This window comes from Camellia sinensis, chromosome 5 (genome assembly GCF_055761805.1).
Source record: "Camellia sinensis isolate YWXY chromosome 5, ASM5576180v1, whole genome shotgun sequence".
NCBI classification, from domain to species: Eukaryota; Viridiplantae; Streptophyta; class Magnoliopsida; order Ericales; family Theaceae; genus Camellia; species Camellia sinensis.
The window spans coordinates 95,138,297-95,157,149 of NC_138965.1; the positions used below are offsets into that span (position 1 = coordinate 95,138,297).

An 18,853-nucleotide genomic window follows, 5' to 3' on the forward strand; every position below is an offset into this window, starting at 1 on the left:
TCATAATTTTAGACAGACAAATTTACTCATAATGAAGTGACAATGAAATTAAGCTTTATATTATTGGGTGTATAACAAATTAAAAGTTGACATTTATTATGCTACATTATTATAAATCAAATTATTAAAAAAAAAATTGTGAAACTCAAACATTTTTATTAAAAATCATAGTATCTTTCAACTAATAACATCTACAATTTTATCGATTTAAATATCAATTTAAATATCAGAGTACCTTTCCAACAATAAAAATCTGGAGTATATTAATGGTTGGAGCTATTACGGGTGGGCGCGAGTCGGTTGCGACTCCGAGCTATTGGATAAATTATACCATAAAGTTATAATTTTAAAATATATATATTTATAAATTACAATTATTCTAAACATAATTTACTATACATTAATTTTAAATTTATTTCATACAAAGCGTTTCGAAATAAATTTTCAAGTAATTTTTTCATGATTGATATTGCCTTTTGTAAATCATGTGTACTTTTATTTTTGGGAACATTGAACATTGATTAGGACTATCTATCTACCAGTCCAAATAGATCCCAATGATCGTAGTAGCAACAAAACACATAGAAGCTTCCTACAACTTGCAATGTCCCAACCTTTCCACTCAAAATTAAGCTACCATTCAAAATGACACACAGGTTGAATGGAAAACTCCAAACCGTCTCATCACTATATGATACCATTATTTAATAATAAAATGTTGGAGAAATTATTTATTGGATCAGAAAAAAAATATATTTACAAAAAAAAAATATATGATTTTAATTATTAATATTTATAATATTTATCATCATTTTGTAAATATTTTTTTTGATCTCCACTTATGTTTCCCCTATAATATTATATGAAATAATTGAATTTCATTATGTGAATATGATGTGTTGAGTCTGATAATTATATCTGTATGGTGAGATTCACCAATCTCATTTATACTTTGTTTGGATAGAATGATTCAATGAGAAACGATAAGAAATTGTAAATAAATAACTCTTTTATTTTATCTATTTCATTTCTAATTAAAAGTGGTTTGATTGGGTAAAAATTAGTTAAATGATTATAAAACATTTACAATATCGGGATTAATCATTAAAATGCAAAAAGAAGGGAAAAAAAAATCTCACTCATATCTCTCTCTCACTTATTTTGCTTTCTTATTCAGCAAACATGATAATGAAGAAATGTAATTATTTCTTTTTTTCTTATTTAGATAAGAGATTATAATCTCTTTTTTTTTTTCACTTTACGATCCAAACAAAGTATTAGTGTTCTTTTGTTAAATGGTGATAGACGTGTCCGTGATGATATAATGTCACTATTAAAGTTTTTTTTTTCTCAAGTTAATTTGTTAGCTTATTGTAAGTTAAAAGTTGAAACCAAAAAGTAAAAATCAAAAATACCCATTTTCTAGCTTACAGCTTTTCTAAAAATCGTACCACACAATTGGACACAAACACTTAAATTCAAATAAACTATACGTAACGCATATGAACTGTATCAAATAATACCAATATTATTTGAAATGTAATTTTATCAAATCAACCCTTTTATTAGAACCTTGAATATCAAATTTAGAAAGAGCCAATAACTACCATCATTATAAAAAATATAAAAAATAAGAAATTAGCAAGCTTGAGGTTTGTAGTTTAAAAAATGTTAGAGATTCCAAAAATTTTACTAAATGTCTCAAATGGGTGTGAGACCCATATGTGTAGGTCCCACACTCATGTGAAATATTTGATAAAATTTTTAGGATCTCTAACATTACTCTCGCCGTTTTCATCAGCAGTTTTAAGTCGTGTGAATTTCAAAGGGAAAAATATTGATACCTACTATTTAAGTTTTATACTTTGTTCACAATGATATTGTATCTTAAGAGTCAATTTTTTTATTTAAGGGCAACTCTCTTATCATATCATTGTAGATAAATTGTCTCTGCTATTTCTCATTCCAAAATGTCTAATTTTTAATGAAATAAGTGACTCATATTTGGCTTCTTTCTTTTTTTCCTCCCACTAATCTCAAGCTATTAAGGATATCCCAAGCATTCATAAGCATATTTACAACTTATTTTAAGAATTTTTGTAGAGAGTGATGTTAAGCACACACCTATTTACACTTTAAACACACAAAACTCTCGTTCTTTATTAAGAGATTAGAAGTTCTAACTTCATGTACATGTAGATCTTTTCTTTAAATCTTACAATTGATTACAATCTAAATTCCAAAAAGTAAAAAAAGAAAGTTTAATGAACTTAAAAAAGTTAAATAACTTGGACCACAAAAATGTCCGTCCGTAATGTCATACTTGTGGCTTTATATCAGTTAATACCTATTGTATAGGTCAATATGTAATAAATTTTAAATTTCAGATACCTTTATTTATCAATATGGTAGTTGATATTATTTGATAACGATCGAGATTTAGGCCAAGTTTGGGTAGTTTAAAAAAAGTTAAAAAGTCAAAAAGTTACTCAAAAAGTTAAAAAGTCATTACTATTCACCAAAAGTCAACAATTACGGCTGCACAATTCTCAATTCTAATTTTCCCCTACAAACTAATTTTTACAATTTTTTATTACACATTTTTCCATAAAAAGTCAAAAAGTTAACCTAAACATTCATATTTTCAACCTCAACTTTTTAGTCTAAAAAGACAAAAAGTACACTTATTTAGTCTTCCCAAACTTGGCCTTAAAATCATAATTTTATGTGCACTACAAACAATCAATATAATTTAAGAGTAATGCTATATAAATAGAAAAAATTATAGAAAATCAGTATAGAAAGATGTAGTTGTTCTGTGGTCCTATCACTTGTACATAAATAAATAAATAAACCCACTAAATAGACTGTTAATTGTTAAAATGCCACATCATTTTGGTGACAAATTATGTTTAAATTTTCTATAAGATTATCTTTTTCCTTAACTAAACACAAAAGGGACACCAAAAAAAAAAAAAAAAAAAGCATTAAACAAACATCTCATTTAATGGAGGGGCTGTCCACCACTAAGGATCAGAAAAAATCTCACAAATTGATACCACACCATTCTCATCTTTATATCATCCCATCACTTACTCACTTTCAATTTTAGTCACACACATATTTTGATTAATCTAAAATTGTAAAACTCATTCAGATGACATCAATACATTTTTTGAACCCAAAAAAAAAAAAAAATTACAATTTTAAACCAATTAAATTATAAAAAAAATTATTCATAAATCTCATATGGAGAAATATTGATATATTTAGTTCTAAGAGTTTTCTTATGAATCAATTAGTCTCTTTCATTTTGAAAAGTTATATTTATTTGATTTTGTATCATTTGAATTTAAGTGAATGTCCTTTTGTGATTTATTTTTCTAATTTTCTAATTCCTTTTTTGGGACGGGAAATGGAAAAGTGCGATGTAAAAGATTCTTTTTGGAGGGATTGGTGATTGAAGTGTTAGTTGTCAAGCGTAGAAATTTACGTTTCTGTTAGTGTGGTTTTATGGTATACATTGTAGTGTTATATTAGAGTGTTACATTTGGAGGAAAAAAAAATACACTAAGGAGTTTTCGTGTGTTACGTTGATTCGAGTGTTACGTTTGAGAAAAATACACTAAGAAATTTTTTTGGAATATTACATTTAAGAAAAGTACACTAAAGAGTTATTTTAAAATGTTACGTTGTTACGTTTAAAAAACGTACACTAAAGAGTTTTTTAATGTGTTACATTGAAGTGTTACATTTTTTGACTGTTACATTGGAGTGTTACGTCTAAGAAAAGTATATTAAAAAGTTTTTTAGTATGTTATATTAGAATATTAAGTTTTTAGAGTATTACATTGGAGTGTTATGTTTGAGAAAAATACACTAAATAATTTTTTTGAAATATTACGTTTAGTAATTTCAACATTATAAAAAAAAATCCACATTTGTCGCTCAATACATAATACATGCACGTTTATACTTGACCCTTTATATAATTAATACTAGAACATTGGAATCCATAAAATAAAAAAGAGAACCAAACAATCATAAAATCATTATTTAAAATTTATTGGTATTTCAGCCTTAAATTATATGTATTATTCATATAATCTGATAATGTGTGATCAAACTTAGGGTTGGTTTGGGATGTTCTAAAAAATTGCACTTTTTGACTTATTGGCTTATATAAGTTGGGTTTGGGTTGAGTTTGATGTGATGTGTTAGAGAGGTGATGTGATTTAAATAAGATGATGTAACTTAAATAGGATAGTGACTTTTTGACTTTTTGTATTATTTAGTTTATGTCAAACCAACCCTTAGTTCCTACCGTCATCACTGAGCTATGTTAACTATCACATACCCCCACTAAATTCAAATAACAAACTAAAAAGAATAATATTTGAGAGCTCTAATGCAGCTTAATGATGTGGAGAGTGTTCATGTGAAAATAAAGCACAAATTCCTCTCTCTATCTCTACTCTCTCTCTTCTATCTCACTAAAACTTTATTTAAAGATCTAATATTAAAACTATGTATCATTACTGCACTAAAAAATGTTGGAAATGGTTATAAATTCTGGGTAAAAACCAGAATTTTTTCTTAAGTTCGGTCTATTTTTTAGGTGGGCCCCGAGTGTCGATTTACTCGGGTCAAAGTGGTAACGCGTTCTATGCCGCGTTGTGATTCACGTGGTATATTTGGTTGCTTAAAACCATTACCGAGTGAATGGGAAATTGAAGCCAAAGTGTGCTCCATGGAAATGGAGTTTTGGTGGAAATTACTTAAGGTGGTAAATTGGCTTGTCCCACATTGATTTGGTGGGAAGTTTTGAAAGGATTTATAAGGCTTAGGGTGAGATACTTGGGGTGTGCCCCAAGAGGTACCCAAGTGTTTTAGAGGGAGAGGTTATGGGCTAGACCCATTGGACCCAAAAATCACCCCGGGCGGGCTGGGCTTGGGCGCGGGTGTGTGGTTGGGTTGGGCTTCTGATCTTTTTGGGCCAAAAACATTTGAATTTAATTTTATTTTTTGGTAAAATAAAATCCAGAATTTAAATTAAATTGGTTTGAATTTATTGTTCATCCAAACAGGGCCCTTCCCGTTTTCAAACAGAATTAAATTGTTTTGGATTTATTGCTCATCCAAACAGAGCCCTTCCCGTTTTCAAACAGAATTAAACTGTTTTGGATTTATTGCTCATCCAAACAGGGCCCTTCCCATTTCTATCTGTTTGAATAAACAGATTCAAATCTGTTTAAATTTGAATCTAACAGGTTTCATACCTGTTCAATTCAAAACCAAAAGCCACCTTTACATCTATAAATAGACTAGCCTCCCATTTGGATTTCATTCTAATTTTCGTACTCCATCCTCTGCTTTAAATATTCTTCATCTTGCTGCATTTTATTTCTGAAAGAAAGAGTGTAAACACTTAGTGTGTTCGTAAGGCAAATAATTGGTAGTGCTGCTATTGTTTGTGGTAAGATCATTTCATCCTGGGAGATAGACGTCCAAATTCTAAAAGCACCGTGGAGAAGACGAATCTGTCTTAAGGACACAGTGTTAAACACTGGACTTGATCAGAAAAGTTATTCAAATAAATTAACCAAGTAAATTGTTTAATTTTATTATGTTTTTGATTATGTTTATTTAATCAGATGTTATTTTTGTTTTTGTAACAAAATAAAATCTGTGGTTTTATTTATTTATTTATTATTTCGAGTTTGATTTTTGTAATCAAACAAATTCTCTCCTTTTTCTTTATTTCTTTAAATTCTTATTGTTGTTGTGTACACAATAGAATTAAATCTTTTAAATACAGTGAAGATTGTCCTACAAAAAACACTTAACAAGAGCAAAAATATTTTAGAACTCTAATTGGGGGTGGGTCCCACTGTAATAGTGATATTTATGTCTTGTTTTGTTTTTTTTTTTTTTTTTTTTCATATCATTAGAGTTCATTAAAATTTCTTTATTCAAGGGGATGTATCATTTTTTACCAAGAGTTCAACCAGCCATCCAAGTTTCCATCACTTGACATTATTCTCTGTTGACCAGCCATCCAAGTTTTCATCACTTGACATTATTCTCTGTTGAAATGACAACATGACATATACATACAAAAAAAAATGGTACACTATTATGTTTGCTCTCTCTCTCTCTGTTCTTTTTTTCTTTTTTTTTTTTTTTTGGTGGGCTCATGTTGATCTCAAAAACTCAATATATAATAATATCCCAAGCATGTTAGGTGTTTGTTGCTCAATATATATCACTACACAGGTTGGAGGAATTTTTTTGGAGCTTTAAGCTGGAGAGGTAACAATCTCTTGGAAACAATGTTCATTTCCAGCTTGTCAACAAGTAAGCTCTTTACACCCCCCCTATATGCTCTGTTTAGTTCACTGAAATAAAGCTTAATGAAACTATCTTTCCACCATAAGGTCAACAAGTTTTCTCAAGTTTAATTTACTAAAAAATAATATATGTAAATATATATATATTACAAATCATTAATCATTTCATAAGAATATCGAGGAATGAAATCACCGCTTCATTCTATTTCATTTCATTCTAATTATCCAAACATTATGTTAGCACGACACATCAATCTAAAGTTTATTACCACCAATACCCATAGTAATACAACTGAAAATGCAACATGAAGAAGAAAAATCCTGTGATTTTACTTTTTTGCTGCTCATTTATGTGTAAATTGATAGCTAAAATTTACAGTAAGTAATTTTTGCTTTTTGTTTAATTCCTACTTTCTTTCTTTCATTTTTTTTTCTTTCCAAGTTTTGTTTGGGAGTAGTAACAACTTCTGTGTTTTGAGTTTGCTGCAGTGATTGTCGAATGTGTTGTGGTATATGCTCCAAGTTTGATTCATACAGACGGAGAACAAAATTATTATAAAAAATAAAATATAAATATAATTTTTATATAAAATTTCTTTCAGTAGTGGCATTTTTTTTTTTTATATATATTATAGCCACAAATGGGGGACTTTATGAAGTGTCAAAAAAAGATAATAACACATCCAGTAATATTAAAAAAATTTAAAATATTTTTTAAATTTACTTGTATTGACGTGGTAAGTAGTTGAATTTTAATTGATTTATTTCAAAGAAATCAACAATTAACATGTAACAATTTAATTATTAAAGTAAATTTAGATATGAGATTTTAAGAATTTTAAACATGTCTCACGTGTTCATTTGCACACCGGAACATACAAGGAACTATCATATAATTCTGAAATATCCCCGTCCAATAATATTTTATAATTTCTTCACTATTTTTTATTTTTCGAATCAATTAATTATTTAACTCTCTACTGTTAATTAGGCAAACCAACAACATGAAATTTCCATAAGAGAATAATTACTCTAAAGACACATCCCACACATCTACTCTCTGAGTGTGTTTTATATCATTCTCTATGAAAACTTTTTCTTTTTTGTTCTCAAGAAATAAGACAGCATATACATATATAAAAGTATGTTTTGCATAGCATCATTCAATTCAAGAATACGATATATCCAAAAAAATTTACACAAAATTTTACTCGGAAAAATCAATAAATGGTTTAAATTTCATGAGAAATGCTATGGGGCTTTACCACAAAATTTGTAATTTTACCACAAAATTTCGTAATATCAGCTGCAAAATGCATAATTTCACCACAAATTAGCATAATAAAAAATATCGTAACTAAGCCACAAACTTTTGCAACATCAACTACAAAATTATAGATATTTTGTTACATCAATTTACGATGAGATTACACATTTTGTAACTGATATTACAAAATATTGTAATAAAATTACATTTTTTTCTAATAAAGATATAATATGCACCCCTAAAAGGGTGCACACCATAGAGAGAATTTTTCTAAATGATTCTAAATATAGGTCTCAATATACAAGAGTCACTCTCCCCCCCCCCCCCCAAAAAAAAAAATTCTCAATATTGTAAAGGTCTTGCTTCATGGTTTGTAGGATTCTAAAGAATAATGTTACTAACATTAATTAGTGTACAAATAAATATATCTACTGACCACAATGTTAATTAAGTTCATGTCAAGTGATGGTTGCTATACACATATCTTGTGTCTTATTTCCGAACATGTAATTTACTTAGAAATATAATATCGAATAATTCTTTTTGTTTGTAATTGAACTATGAAAAACTTAGAAAATTCAAAAATACAGAGCCGAACATAGACAATTTGTTCAGATATTAAATACTGAACAATGTCAAATAATTCGGAAACACAGTGACGAATATATATATATATATATAAAATTATAAACAAATTTCCGAATAAACATAATCTGCTCGGTATTGAATTTCTAAACATAACCTGTTCGGTATTAAATTTCTAAAAAAAATTTGAAAACCTATCGACCAAAAATTATGAAGATGGGCAGGAAACCTATATTCTCTCTCTATATATATATATAAATTAAAAATAAATAAAAATAAAAAACAGTTTGGAAATGTTTTATTTATTGTCTATTGTTGACTTCAATATAAAATAGAATGTAAGAATAATAGATTCAATGGAAATAGGGTTGAGTATGAAAGTGTAAAATGAAGAAGTGAGAAGAGAAGAGAGAATAAAAAATTCAGACTAATTATGAGATGGAGTATCCAAAACACTATGATTTGTACTTTTTTTAATATCAAATACTTTTTAGTCATTTTGAATAGGGACATAATAATCATTAAATTTTTTTATTAAGTTTGGGTGTCCAACCAATCTTTTGGACTGCAAATAGAGCCACCCATGATACATGCACTTTAGTGTAGTGTCTAGTGTCGTGTTTGATTCATCTAATTCCATGTCTTCTTCCATATCTAAAGACACGATAACACAACAAAATATTCATATATCTTAACATACTTCTTTTATTTTCTAGCATAAATAGCGTCCACAAGATTCCATAGATCATTTCATGCATATACCCAATACATACCAAGTGTCCGATACAGGTATTTAATATATTTAGAAGGGTCTATGTAATAATCTATTATTATAAAAGAGCAACTGAAATACAAAGCGTAGAAATAACTTGCTTATGAATAATTTACTTCGCCAAAATTGTATATCACAAAATGCATTTTCTCAGGCAACAAGGCCCATAACATGGATCGACCAACTCTCTCACCACATAAAATGCATAGGCACTATTTACATATTAATGCTTGACAAAACAAATAAGCAACACACATGTATTACATATATAACACATAAAGAAGATTATTAGGAAACCTAAGCAACAAAAAAATGTGATCTAGAAAACAGGTAAGGTAAGATAGGACAGACAGTTGGCCCAGTAGTCCATGTGGACAATAAGGTCACAAGTTCAAGATTTGAGTCGATTGAGTAACTGTGGACCTTTCATTGTAATCTAACTTACTAACCGACTAACATCTTATCCTTTGCCAAAAAAACTAAACAAAAAAAAACAAAACAAAAAAGAACAGGTAAGGCTTAAGTGCACAGTTTCAGAACTAAATCAAGCCAATTTAGGGTTTCAGCCAAATATTCAAAGTTCCTGTATTCAATATTTATCCAAATATAAATGGTAAGTACAATATAATTTTGGAACCTTGATGCAGAGAGAAGTGGAAGTGGAAGATGTCCTTAGCTAAATACTTCAGGAGATATGCTGGATATACAAACACGCGTCATCCAGTACACTTTTGTTCATTGTAACAAGCCTGCCCTGACCGTGCAATCCTAGAGCCACATATCTTCCTGTCATTTTAACAGGAACACCCCTTAGGCAACACAGAATTGTGCAAAATTAGTCAAATTGCAGCTATAATATTCTATCGAAGGAAATGAAATTTCATGTTGAGTTAATGCAAAAATTCCTGATCAATCATACAATTTGCAATCAAAGATTGGTATGCACTGCACGGATATAGTAAAGGCCAAAAGATAACAGAAACCAGAAAAATATATAAAGTAGACAAACAGATCAACCAAATTGCCCAAGAAATCTGTAAGACAACTTATCAACCTCCCTCTTAAGACATGCCTTGTACTAATATTCTTCCGTGATGTTTGGCAGATATCAAGATCCTTAAGTTACAGCTAGGATGGCCGCAGCTAAGCTCACCATGCTTATGGGACGAAGCCAGCATACTTCTGCAGTTGGGGTTCCTTGGAATCTTACTAGTTCACTTTGTGTGGAAAACTGACGATTCATTATGCAAACATAGAAAAAAGTCGACAGGCGCAGAAAAATATCCCATTGGCATAAAATATGGCCTCTCTTACAAAGTCAGCATAGCGGGCTCCATTATGCTACTGGTAATACATCTCGTGATACTACTGACTCAGCAAAACCAAAATGGGGCACAATGCAAATCTAAAGTCCCAGTTCTTTCATCACAGATCATGCAAGTTATAATATGGGCAATTACGTTGTTCACTCTAAGCGAGGTTCCCAATAAAAAGTACACCATGTTCCCTTGGATTCTAAGAACCTGGTGGGCTTGTAGCTTCTTACTGTCTCTTGGCCGTACAGCTATTGATGCCCGTTTCATAATAATAAGTCATGACCGCGTTAAAGTACACAATTTTGTTGAATTGCTTGGTCTTCTCACATCGACCAGCCTATTGAGTATTTCAATTAGAGGAAAGACTGGCATTGTCTTCTATGTTGTGAATGGCATCACGGACCCACTTCTCAATGGCAAAGCCGAGAAGGGTTCAGAAAGCAAAAGGAACTGTCTCTATGAAAAAGCTACTTTCTTCAACCTCATTTCCTTCTCATGGTTGAATCCTTTGTTTGCTGTTGGGATCAAGAAACCCCTTGACCAGAATGAAGTCCCCAATGTTGACATCAGAGACTCTGCTGGATTTCTATCCCATTCCTTTGATGAAAGTCTAAAGCATGTCCAGGTGAGAGACAGAACCACAAACCCATCTATCTACAAGGCGATGTTTGTGTTTATCAGGAAAAGAGCAGCAATTAATGCATTTTTTGCACTGACAAGTGCAATAGCATCATATGTTGGCCCATACCTTATTAACAACTTTGTAAACTTCCTAAATGAAAAGAAAACTCGAGGCTTAGGGAGTGGATACCTTATAGCACTCGGCTTTCTAGGTGCCAAAATGGTTGAGACAACAGCAGAGAGACAATGGATCTTTGGGTCTCGCCAGCTAGGTCTTCGGCTGAGAGCTGCTCTGACATCATACATATACAAGAAGGGCCTCCTATTATCAAGCCAATCCCGCCATGGCCACTCCAGTGGAGAGATCATCAACTACATGAGTGTGGACGTCCAAAGAATCTCCGACTTCATGTGGTACTTGAACACCATCTGGCAATTGCCTATACAAATCTCCTTAGCTATCTTTATTTTACACTCAAATTTAGGACTAGGTTCACTGGCGGCACTAGCTGCAACTTTGGTAGTGATGGCTTGCAACATACCAATTACTAGAGTGCAGAAAACATACCAGTCTAAGATCATGGAAGCCAAAGACGGTAGAATGAAAGCCACTTCAGAAGTTCTCCGAAACATTAAAATCCTCAAACTTCAAGCATGGGATAATCAATATCTTCACAAGCTAGAAAGTCTGAGGAAAACAGAATATAATTGCTTATGGAAGTCACTAAGATTGTCAGCAATATCCAGTTTTATCTTTTGGGGATCACCAACATTTATCTCTGTGCTGACTTTTGGGGCATGTATGTTAACGGGGATTCCACTCACAGCTGGAAGCGTCCTGTCTGCACTGGCCACATTTCAAATGCTACAAGGCCCAATATTCAATCTACCTGATTTACTCTCTACAATTGCGCAAAGCAAAGTCTCTGCAGATAGAGTAGCTTCTTACCTCCAAGAAGATGAAATTAAATTGGATGCCATTGAATTTGTTCCAAACGATCAAACAGAATTTGAAGTTGAAGTCAATGGTGGAACATTTAGTTGGGAGGCTGGATCAAGAAGCCCAACCCTTGATGGAATACAGTTACAAGTGAAGAGGGGAATGAAGGTAGCTATTTGTGGCACTGTAGGATCAGGGAAGTCCAGTTTATTCTCATCCATATTGGGAGAGATGACAAAACTGTCCGGGACAGTGAAAATCAGTGGTACAAAGGCTTATGTTCCCCAGTCCCCATGGCTAATGTCAGGGAATGTCAGAGAGAATATTCTCTTTGGAAATCCTTTTGATAGTGCCAAGTATGACAGAATAGTCAATGCCTGTGCTCTGACAAAGGATTTCGAGTTGTTCCCTGCCAGTGACCTAACAGAAATTGGAGAAAGAGGAATAAATATGAGTGGAGGCCAGAAGCAAAGGATACAAATTGCCCGTGCAGTGTATCAAGATGCTGATATATATCTGCTTGATGACCCTTTCAGTGCCTTGGATGCCCATACGGGCAGACAACTCTTTGAGGTTAGTTTCTAGAATCTAAATGTTAAGGTTGATAGTTTAAAATGAGAATAAAAATAACTAAGAATGTCTCATACAGTCTCTGAATCTGAATCAACAAATTTTGGTGACTTTGAACACTAACTAGTTTATATACCCTGCGCAGGACTGCCTGTCAGGGATTCTCAAGGACAAGACCATACTTTACGTTACACATCAAGTCGAATTTCTCCCAACAGCTGACCTCATTTTGGTAAATAGGAAATATCTGTTTTTCAGTTTTGAGTCATTAAATTATGGTCATACTAACTTAAGGATTCATTTAAACACAAAGAATATTTCAAAAATTTAGTGTGATCACATGATAGACATATTTATACAGAAAGTTTAATATTATGAGAATAACAGTTGAGTGTCAATAAAAAGCGAAGTGTTTTTTTTTCCTTGAAAAATGAAGACGTATTCTCAAAATATGAATTAAAATATTTGATAACTATTTCATATTTCAGGAAATTGGTAAGAAATTTTCCTGTTTATCTAAATGATCAAATTTTGCAACATATCTCTAGTGAAGATATAAGCTAAAATTAAGGACGTTTTCACTATTTTGGAGACGCTAGTGCAAAATTGATGATTACATACAGTTTATAGGAAAGGGTATCTATCACATTATAACAATAAAATTCCAACAGGTGATGCAAAATGGAAGAATTGCACAAGCTGGAACATTTGAAAAACTTTTGAAAGAAAATATTGGATTTGAAGTTTTGGTTGGAGCTCATAACCATGCTCTAGAATCTGTCATAACAGTTGGAAATTCAAGTAAAGAATCTCAGAATGAAATACCTGACGATGAATTCAGTGAAGACCTCACATCAATTGGAGAACTTGAACACACCAAGCCCGACTTGGAGAACAAACCCTGTGTAGAGATAACAGAAAAGGAAGCAAGATTGGTGCAAGATGAAGAGAGAGAAAAAGGAAGCATTGAAAGCAAAGTTTATTGGTCTTACTTGACTATTGTGAAGGGTGGCAGCTTAGTTCCAATCATAATTCTGGCCCAGACAACGTTCCAAGTTTTACAAATAGCCAGTAATTACTGGATGGCATGGGCTTGTTCAACAGGTGGCGCTGAACTAATAGCAGGGACAAATTTTATATTGCTAGTTTATACATTTCTTGCTGTTGGAAGTTCAATTTGTGTGCTGATCCGAGCCATGCTAGTGGCAATTGCAGGAATTCTGACATCACAAGAGCTCTTTACCAACATGCTTCATAGTATCCTTAGTGCTCCAATGGAATTCTTTGATTCAACCCCAACTGGAAGAATTTTAAATCGGGTGAGTAAGTTTTACTTAATTTGTTTCCGACACCCTCTTAGAAAAAAGAGTGGGAGGTACAGCACATCAGTATCATGGCAAACTTTCAGTCTAGTCTAAAGCATATTCAATGTTTATCATAGAATTTGGAAGTATAGCATTAGCATCATTATCTAGAGAGAAAAAAAAAAAAAAAAAGTAACAGGTTTTGTAAAATGGATGAACAGAAAAACTTGAAGCAATTAGAAATCATGGTCAGAAGCTAGTTTGCATCTACAATGTCAAAAAAAATAAAACTTCGAAAGTAACTAACGAAAGCACATGAAAGCTTAAAAAACTATCTATTTAAGCTTACTACCAATTCAAAAAACTCTTTGTCAAAGATCAATTCGGAAGTAAAGATTAGAAAGTTCACAATTTTAATTGGAAAGACAAACATACAAATAAAGAAAGTCTTAAATTCATGTCACTAACAATGAAATATGAATCTGTTAATAAAACTACAGTTTCAGATGAAACCTTCACAAAATGCAAAAACATCTATGGCTAAATGTAGTGAAGAAAATCCAAAGTCTTCCGGACATAATATCACCCATTCAAGTAAAAATCATATAAAACATTTAATTTTCATTTCTTTTTCTTCTCTTTTTCCTTTTTTTTTTTTAAAAAAAAAAAATCAGAAACAATCAATTACAAACTCATTAGTGTATTATCCAACCTTCAAGAAAGGGTGACACCAGTCATAATAAACTTCGTGTTTTATTGTTACTATTATCTTACCAGCAGCACCAAGAGAGTGAATTAAAAATCATTTTAGAGGTTATCAAGGGGACATCCAAGTTGGTTATAGACCAACATGATTTCCTCAAAGACCAGGGTCCAAGCCCAGGTATCCAAGTTAATTAGGAATTCATATAATTTGGAATTATTAAATTTAACTAAAAATAAATGTAAAAACCAAATAAAAACAATAAAAAAAAATTTAAAAAAACAAAAAACAAAATGCAATGGATACTAGAAGTCCAAAAGTACAACTGCCCCGCTAGAAGGTAAAGACTTCCTTTGAGGTAGAGAATAAGGTAGCTCTAGTCCTCCATTCTTGCAATTCCAAAAATTGGCCATTGCTTTCTACTGACTGCAGTTCAATTATTTAGTCAAATCTCTACCCTAGATAGGATAAAGAAAAAATATATAGATTTGATTTTGCAGCTTTCAAGGTGAAGATCAGGCCAATGATATGAGTTTTGTTAATTCATTTTCACCAGCTAAAAATTAATATATAATTTAATAGATTTGGTTTTTCCACATTTATATGTTGTGTTCAGAAGAACCTGAAAAAATACATCTAATTGTTTTTATTCACAGGTATCTACAGACCAAAGTGTACTAGACTTGGAGATGGCAACCAGATTAGGTTGGTGTGCTTTCTCAATAATTCAGCTTCTGGGTGCAATTGTTGTCATGTCACAGGTAGCATGGGAAATACTTGTCATCTTCATTCCAGTAACCGCAATCTGCATATGGTACCAAGTAAGATGTTTCTTCCTCCATTGGTTTTACCATCAAAATAAAAGATAGAGATCTCTTGAAATCAAATCACAAATGATAAGACAACAAAGGGAGTCATTTCTTGAAAACCTTGTAGTACTACTACAACGAAATTTCCAAGAAAGAAAATAAAACCTCCTGCAAATGCACTAGAACACAAAAGGCACACATTAAATGCCACAAAAGAAAAAATAATATACGAAACAAGAAATTCGGTCATTTTGTTCATGTAGATTTTAGATTCGACCTTAAAAGAATTTTTCGAATGCTATTGACAGTAATCTAATATTTGTTGGTGATAATTTCAGCGATATTACACACCAACTGCAAGAGAACTAGCCCGATTAGCAGGGATACAACTAGCTCCAATTCTCCACCACTTTTCAGAATCACTCTCTGGAGCAGCAACAATCCGTGCTTTCGGCCAAAAAGACCGCTTCATTGATGCAAATCTCAACCACATTGACAATCACTCAAGGTCATGGTTCCATAATATGGCAGCAATGGAATGGCTATCTTTCAGACTGAACCAGTTATCTAATTTTGTTTTCGCCTTCTTATTGGTTTTGCTTGTGACCCTTCCAGATGGAGTTATCAATCCAAGTGAGCATCGCAGTTTTTTGTTTTTTGTTTTTTGTTTTTTGTTTTTTGTTTTAATTTTTTGTGCAGGGAGTTCTTATGGTAATATATATGCCTTGCATATAAGTAACCTAAACTAAAAAGTAGGAGTTTAGACAAATCTCCCGAACAGTACCAACCAAGGAGTGGGTGCTACTCCAATGCACACACACCATGCGTCAAGGTGAATTGGATATTTTACTTAATCAGTATCAGTCTACTTGATGCTCTACTTAATCAGCATTCTAGTTTCAGATCAACACACATTAGTTTCCATTTAAAAGCAAGCAACACATAGAGAACTTATTAGAAATTTGGATATTCTACAGGCATTGCAGGATTGGCTGTAACATATGGAATTAATCTTAATGTTCTGCAAGCTGTAGTTATATGGTGCATATGCACTGCAGAAAATAAAATGATATCGGTTGAAAGAATTCTTCAGTACTCAAATATTACCAGTGAAGCACCTCTGGTGATTGAAGATTGCAGGCCACCAAACAACTGGCCAGAAATTGGAACAATTTGTTTCACAAACTTGCAGGTAAGATATAGCAAGATGTTATATGTCAGAACAAGTTCAGATAATTTCACAAAAGTTATCCACATAAAAAAGTTCCATACATATGACAAATATGAGAACAACTTCCACAAGATTACAATTTATTGTTTATTAAAAGCGTAGAAGCATAGATACTTCTAAGAAGATAAGGTGTTGTGTCGGACACTAACATGACACGATACTCACTAGACACTTCCCAATACTTGGACACACAAAAAACACATTACAAGTTTGAATAAAATAACTACGAAATTCAATGACAATAAAAATAAAGTCAGTTTATACCTATTATCGTCTTTTAGACTTTACAAAAATATTATTTGAGTTAATATTTATATACATGACATATAATAAATATAGAAAATTATATATTTTGCACGTGTACCCATGTGTCATGTCCTACATTCTTTGAAAATCTCCAAATCGGCATGTCAGTATTGTGTATGTGTCCGTATCCGTGCTTTTTAGATTAAAAGTCCATTCACACATATGCATATTTGCCGATGCATAAGTAATGCTTGTATTTTCAGGTTCGTTATGCTGAGCATCTCCCATCCATATTGAAAAACATTACCTGCACATTTCCAGGAAGGAAGAAAGTTGGTGTTGTAGGAAGGACAGGGAGTGGGAAATCAACCCTCATACAGGCCATTTTTCGGATCATTGAACCAAGAGAGGGAAGCATTATAATTGATGATGTAGATATTTCCAAGATAGGCCTTCATGATTTGAGATCAAGGCTTAGTATCATACCACAAGACCCAACTATGTTTGAGGGTACAGTCAGAGAAAATCTTGACCCACTACAACAATACTCTGACAATGACATATGGGAGGTAGATATTGCCCTTGTAAACATAGCACCAATGAGCTATTATGTTATTTATGCAAATCTGCTCAAATTTATTTTTACTTTGTCAGTAAGGACACAAAAATAGATATACATCCACTTCCACGGGGTTGGTCTGTGTACTAAAAAAGCCGGTTTAATGGCAATTACTCATGAATCAGGATAAGTTTGGCATGAGATTAAACAACAGGAATAGGCGGACATGTAGGCAAAAAGAGAACCCCACCTCAAACCGAATTATCCAATATAATTTATATGCTGTTACAATTTGAATTTGTAATCCCCAAAATAACTCTATAATCTTTTAGGTCCTCAACAAATGTCAACTAGGTGGCCTGGTGCGTGCAAAGGAAGGGAAGCTAGATTCTACAGGTTAGATTCATCTTTTTATACTGTTATCCATGGTTGAACTGAAAATCTTTGCTAGCGAAAAACGATTAAATATGATTCTCACAGTGATTGAAAATGGAGAAAATTGGAGTGTGGGACAAAGGCAGTTAATTTGCCTTGGAAGAGCTTTGCTGAAGAGAAGCAGTATTCTAATTCTAGATGAAGCAACAGCATCAGTTGATTCTGCAACTGACACAGTGATACAGAAGGTTATCAATCAAGAGTTCAGAGATCGGACCATTGTCACAATAGCTCACAGAATCCACACAGTTATAGATAGTGATCTAGTATTGGTCCTTAGTGAAGGTAATGCACACACAAACACATTTTTCTGCGCCTTAATTGACCTTGCATTTAATCTGAAGGTTAATGAATTAAATTAAATTACTTCTGTGAACAGGAAGAATAGCGGAGTTCAACACACCAGCTAAGCTACTGGAAAGAGAGGATTCTTTCTTCTCAAGACTAATAAAGGAGTACTCCATGAGATCACAAGGTTTCAACAGCTTAGCAAGGTTACATAATTGAATCAGGTTCCCACAGTTCTAGAATGAAACTTGGAGGGCCATCCCATGGAAGAAAGATTATCAGTAAAAAATGAGGGATTAAGTAAGAAAACTTTTTGAGTGATCTCTCAGCTACTACACCGGAGACGAACTGATAGCCTTGAGTGAAGTGGCACCTATGTTAGTGGCTTCTACGATAAGAGACAGCAAGCCTGAAATCATTCTTCATTCTGACTCAGCATCTCTGAGTCTTCAATTTTGATGGAAGAAAAAATAAAAATACTCTTTGCTATTTTGTAAGAAATCTACTAAGATTGTTAGCAAACTTTCGGTAGTAATATTGGCGTGGAACAGAATTTGTTGAATCCTATGCTTCCAAGTAGAAAAATTAGTGTCATGAAAGTCTTTCAGTTTTGCTTAGTTCAACACTAGCAGCTCTTGAAGCCATATAGACTCTAAATAACAAAATAAATTATTAAAATGAGAGTAGGTGAGAATGACCAGTTCAGGCTTTAAAAAATTTTGCCAAAAATGTGTTTGATATCAACTTCAATAGCTTTAAAGTGATCCTAGTAGGCGCAATCAACCCTTGTAATTCTTCAATTTGATGCCCAATGTGCCATGACAGTGTGATGCCTTGCTGTCCTTCCCTTTTCTGTT

The 18,853-nt window shown here is 32.4% G+C and overlaps 1 protein-coding gene across 5 annotated transcripts; it reads left to right on the top strand.

Annotated features, from left to right (window-relative positions):
- The first annotated feature begins 6,153 nt into the window (after window positions 1–6,153).
- On the top strand, window positions 6,154–18,595 carry LOC114295114 (putative ABC transporter C family member 15). 5 transcript variants are annotated; one of them, XM_028239306.2, is made up of 12 exons: window positions 6,154–6,357; window positions 10,080–12,424; window positions 12,567–12,653; window positions 13,093–13,525; window positions 13,637–13,740; window positions 15,085–15,249; window positions 15,576–15,870; window positions 16,215–16,429; window positions 16,978–17,283; window positions 17,606–17,669; window positions 17,754–17,993; window positions 18,088–18,595. In XM_028239306.2, the coding sequence occupies exons 1-12, from the start codon at window positions 6,333–6,335 to the stop codon at window positions 18,213–18,215; spliced, it is 4,407 nt and encodes a 1,468-aa protein (XP_028095107.2). In that variant the 5' UTR covers window positions 6,154–6,332; the 3' UTR covers window positions 18,216–18,595. The 5 variants fall into 5 exon arrangements, 2 of the variants coding, with proteins under 2 accessions (XP_028095107.2, XP_028095106.2); XR_014329846.1 differs by having other exon boundaries at window positions 13,093–13,740; window positions 17,036–17,283; XM_028239305.2 differs by having other exon boundaries at window positions 13,093–13,740.
- The last annotated feature ends 258 nt before the right edge of the window (window positions 18,596–18,853 follow it).